Source organism: Lolium rigidum, chromosome 6 (genome assembly GCF_022539505.1).
Source record: "Lolium rigidum isolate FL_2022 chromosome 6, APGP_CSIRO_Lrig_0.1, whole genome shotgun sequence".
Taxonomy (NCBI): domain Eukaryota; kingdom Viridiplantae; phylum Streptophyta; class Magnoliopsida; order Poales; family Poaceae; genus Lolium; species Lolium rigidum.
The window spans coordinates 76,341,453-76,346,821 of record NC_061513.1 but is presented as its reverse complement, the minus strand read 5'-3'; the positions used below and the strand labels follow the sequence as shown (position 1 = coordinate 76,346,821).

The 5,369-nt window shown below is 44.1% G+C and overlaps 1 protein-coding gene across 1 annotated transcript; it reads left to right on the top strand.

The window, feature by feature from the left end:
• The first annotated feature begins 2,073 nt into the window (after positions 1 to 2,073).
• LOC124665625 lies at positions 2,074 to 4,502 on the top strand. The gene is made up of 3 exons (XM_047203021.1): positions 2,074 to 2,514; positions 2,951 to 3,171; positions 3,708 to 4,502. The coding sequence occupies exons 1-3, from the start codon at positions 2,178 to 2,180 to the stop codon at positions 4,317 to 4,319; spliced, it is 1,170 nt and encodes a 389-aa protein (XP_047058977.1). The 5' UTR covers positions 2,074 to 2,177; the 3' UTR covers positions 4,320 to 4,502.
• The last annotated feature ends 867 nt before the right edge of the window (positions 4,503 to 5,369 follow it).

Here is a 5,369-nt window from a genome sequence, read left to right as displayed (position 1 = left end):
TTTAGACCTCCACAAATAATAAATTGGTTTGAAAGTTGAAAAACAACGGGTCAACATAGATTGTTGGTCTATGTCCCATAAACCTACATCGAGCAACCTCTGATGAGTGCTCATTTATTTTGATTAGGATATAACCATGCTAGATATGCTATGTTGAAAGCATTATATTTGCTTTTTCTATCTCATCTCGGTTGTAGAATTTTAGTGGTTAAATGTAAACAAAAATGAAACCAGACTATTAAAGTACATATAAGAAATGAGTATTATAATTAACTTGTTTTTCCATATATGGAAGTAGAACAATGATAAAATAAAACTAATCTATATGTTTTTTGTCGAATTGTAGCTAATCCATATGTTTAATTCCCACATAGTTGATAGGTTTAGTCAAATAGTTAACGAGGAATTAAGCTTACACACGAAGATTGCTAATTCTATTGGATAGTAGAAACTGAATGATGTTTAGGATTTTGTTTACATATCATAACTGCTATGGCCCGCATGAACTTGAAATTCAAGGGGGGAAATGATCGTAATGTCTACGATCCACCACGACAAAAATAAATAGTACAAACTCAAAATCTGCACTTAATTGTATATTCCATGGTTACCAAGTTGGGGCCCTTCTGACGTACAACATATTAGCCTTGCAAATACCTGTAAAGCTCAAGTATGTCACAAGGCTAGCTTAAATTTGCATTATCAACACGTTTAAGTGCAGAGTACCAGATAAACTAAGCATTTATTATATGCCCTACTATACATTATTTTTAGAAATCTGTAAAGTTGGTGCATGTAAAGTGACAAATCTGTATACGAAAATATTTAGAGTCTAGGCATCACACCTTTGCTTAATGTTGAAAGAAACGAAGCCTCTAGATAGAAAACATCAATCCGCTGGCTAACATGCGTTGTCCCGGCAGAGAAGATTAGTTTCATCGTGGAGAGATGTGCAGTTTGTGCAACAACGTACTGCTACTGTTCCAGACATTCTTGGTATCTCGCCCAGGGCTTCAATTTACCTACGCGGACAGGACCGCAGACTGCAATCTTTTGACTGTGTGTTGTAGTACGTGATGTTTATGTCTATCAGAGTTGGAGTACCATTGCTAGGCTCCCAGCTGAAGACTGCACGGCTAGGCTAAGAAAGTCAATCGTGTCGACGATGTTCTCCGGGAATTCGTCCTCGGCCAGGAACTTGCCGACGCGGTTCAGCAACCCCTGGATCAAGGCATGATGGGTTCCGAGACGACTCGCGGCGCGGAATCCCTGAGCCCTTTGCATCGACCTGAGCCCAGCTGCTGCCCGCGACCGCCAAACTTGACGATCCCCCGAGTTCTGCTGCTGCATCAACCGGCGGCGAACAACCCGACGGAATTGAAAAGTCAATGCCGCCGCCTGCACTGCTCTGCCCTGCTTCGCCCCGATAAAGCCCGAGTTGCATCCCTGCCGACGAAGTCTCGTGCCCCAACCAGTGCGGTTGAATCTACTCTCCTTTGCGCCGTATTGTTTCTAGACACTGGGAGAGTCGAGGTTCAGCGAGAGTTTCGAGGGTGAGCCCTTCCGTTCCTCACGCCGGAGGAGGCTGCGGCGCCGGTCGCCGGGGATCGAGCGGATGGAACCTTAGATCGAATCTAGGTTTGTTTCGGTTGTGTTGACACGGCGGCTGAGTTTTTATTAGGGTCAAACCGATAAAGCTGGGCCGTGCCACGGTCGCGCGGCTAGGCGAATTTGGGCCAGGCCCGAGGAAACGACCGACAAGTGGAGCTCGGCTGGGAGAACAAAGTTAAACGAACCGGTACTGTGGCACAAGTGCAGTATTATGCGATTTGGTGGGAGGGCAAAACGGTCCAAAAAAAGCGTTTGGTAGAAACCTTAGCTCCTTTATTATTAGGTATAGATTATATAGATTATAGATATAGATTATAGATTATAGATATAGATTTTTGTCAAAATCGCCCCTCCCTCGCCTTATATCTATCTATCTTTTGCCCTAGGTTACTTCCGACTTTGATCTTTTGCGGTTGTCTCAAAAGAAAAAAGGCCTTTTGCGCTTACTATAAGCGACCCCTCCCAGCGAAAAGAAAAGAAAAGAAAAGGATAGCGAGCGGAAAAGCCGCACGGAGGAAACCCTACCCACCCATCGGTTGATTGAGCGGCGGCGCGGCGCGGCGGAGATGGAGAGCCAGACGATGAGCAGTGCATTCGCAGAGTTCAAGATCTACACCAGCGACGCCGAGGTCGGGAGCAGTCGAATTCGTGGGGCTTCGACCGGGAAGGAGATCGCCAGCGGCAATCTCGGGGCACAGCGGAAGATTCGAGCTCTTCGCGATGCCAACCGGATCGATGCAAGGACTATGAGGGGGAGGCACGATGGGAAGATTTGGAAGAATCCTCCACCTCCTCCTCGAGGTGAGGAGGAGGAGGAGGAGGAGGAGGAGGACGCGATCCCCATGTACCGTAAAGCCTGGGAGACCTGCTTCGGCGGCGTTTTCGGTTCCTTCGAAGACGAAAGTAAGAAACTGTGTTTGCTCATCTCAACCCCTCCCATCTTTTCTGTCAAGCTACAGTCAGATCAAGTTTCAGTAAATCCAGTACGTGATTTCCTTACGCGATGGGATTGCTTGTTAATGTAACAACATTTAATTGCAAGTACGAGCAATGGACGCATGAAAGTAAATCAAATTTATTTGTTACTGTTGTTGTTCAACTAGGAAATGGGATCTGTCTGAAATCTGCATCAAATTTACCAGGATATAACCACAAATCCCAACGCATCAGTAACCCATATACTAGAGGTCCTTTGCATTTACATAAAGATGAGATACCAAACCAGCCCATAGACCTATAAGCCGAACAAACCAATAATATCTACTTCTGGAATATGTTGTCGCGAAGCTGGCGTTGCTATCTAAGCATATATCTAACCACTTAATTTTGCTTCATGCAGCCACTCTTGCTCCGATGCGCTATACATCTGGACCTATCCCAAAAAATGCCGTTCCAGGTAGTACCTTGCAGGTCTTCTCAGTCAGAATCGCTAACCTAAAAGGCGGTCTCCGTTGGCCGCTTCATGTGTATGGTTTCCTTGCCACCAGAGACTCGGCAGATCATAATCGCAACTTTCTCTTCAGACGCACAAGGGATAACTGCCAAATCCTTACCGAAGAGGTGAGCACCATTTAATCCTACCTATTTGTTTACCTTCTTTTGTCATCCTTTTGCTGCTACTGGTGATATTCAGCACCATAATTAAACCCACTATACTGGCCCTCCCTCTGCACTTGTTTTGTATCTCATCTTATAGTGGGCAATACCTCTTTGTCTTTGTTACATCCTAAACAACCCATTAAGTCCTATTACGGATCCTATTACCCCCCTTCTTTATGCTCTCTCTTATTTGTTCAACTCTGATCTGATTATGTTGCCATGTCCAGTGTCCAGAATTCCAGCACATTAATTTCATTCATGGAAATACAGTATGCGTGTAGCCAATTCAACCTTGAACCATCACATAGTCTGCTAACTGCTAAGCAATCGTAACTAGAGCCGCACATAACCTTAGCTTTTGATCCAAGCGTGGCCATGGCTTCATTTTCATTAATATGATTGTGTGGTTGTATTCATATGCCTTCCTTATATTGAAGGGACAAGATTTCCCTTGTCGTCCGGCAGTTGACTAGTTAATTGTTGATGCTTCGTTGCAGGATCCAGTCTTGCTGTTAACAGGGCCGTCTCGGGCAATTGTGTTCGTCGATCTGATCACGTTTGAAGCTCAGCTAAAAGTAAAGGGCACAAAAACAGAATCTGAAGATGAAGTGCTCGCTTCCAAAGTCTTCCATTTCCACCAAGGGTCACGACGTGAAGACGGTATTCGCACTTGTATCCCTTACAAGCGCTGCATGCTAGAGTTTGCGTTTGCACCCCTCCTCCGTTCAGTTGAGGCTACCATCAGCGTACAGGTTGTTGATGGGTCATGGCCGGATGATCACCAGGGACGGGTTTTCTCCTGCACCGCTGGTGTAAAAAACACGAAGATGATGTTGCTTGACTGTCCAGATGGAAACATGCCTATTAGCTCAGATGGCTTGTTCGAGCTGTCGAGGCGTGTTGTTTCTGTGGAGTTTAGCACAAGGAATAAGCTGACGGTCTATGTGCAGGCCTATCGCGTTGGTTTTCTTACAAGAGCCAAGGCTGTCTTCGAACCGAAGAAATCTGGCACAAGTATTGGCATGTGTGATCTTCGCTTCTGCAAGATGCAAGTTACTGTTGCTTGGTCCCTTCTCTCTACCTTGGCACACATGCCGGCACCTATGTAACCATTTTCAGCGCCGTTATCTAAATAAGTTAAATGATACTCGAATTGCATGCTCTGTTGTTCATCTTGTCAAGCTTGTGGTTTCACAGCTGTTGTTGTAATGGTGTGAATGATCAAAAACATCTGGATTCTGAAGCTTGCGAAGTCTTGTTGAACAACAGGACTCTCGTGTGGATTTTATTAATCAAACAATTGATACATCGTCAATCAGCAAGGCCACAATAAAACTCGGCTGATCATCTATTACTCCCCCGTCTCGGTTTAACAGGCACACACGTAGTTTAAGATAAACTTTGACCATTGATTTGGTTAACAAAATATAAATTTATGTCTACAAAATCTATATCATTAGATGCGGATGCAAAAAGAATTCCAGTAATATAATTTTTGTGATATATAGTTCATATTTTATTAACTAAAATAATGATTAAAACAATTTATTAAATTACGTGCGCGCCTGTTTGTTAAGCGGACACGGAGGGAGTAGAGACGAAAGATACAATTAAGCATTATGTAGTTATCATTTATCTATCTCCTTTTACTTCTCTACTACTTAAAAAGATTAAAGTGGTTCCTACTCTTCCCATGTAGAAATATGTCAAACTTTGGTCGTCCTTGCATTCCGTTCTTCCGGCATGGGTATATTGGATCCAACCTGGGCGATACCTCTTTCTATTCCCCGTCCTCTTTCCTCGCGCCATCTCCAACAATCCAACCTATTTTGGATGTCTAAATTAGGCGCGAGTGTTTGTTTGCGTCGGACGGTGGATACGAAAATGATCGTCTGCATGATCCCCTTATTCCTCACTATAATCATGTTAAACGTATTCTTCGTTATCATAAAAACACTCTTGATCATGGTCTTCACATAAATCCTTCCTCCCAACTTCTTTGACAGTATATTCTGATGCAGACTGGGCTGGTTGTTCAGACACTCGAAGGTCCACGTCTGGTTACTGTGTTTTTCTAGGTAACAATTTGATTTCATAGTCTTCGAAATAGTCGGTTACGGTTCCCGTTCGTCGGTTGAAGCAGAGTATCGTCTGGTTGC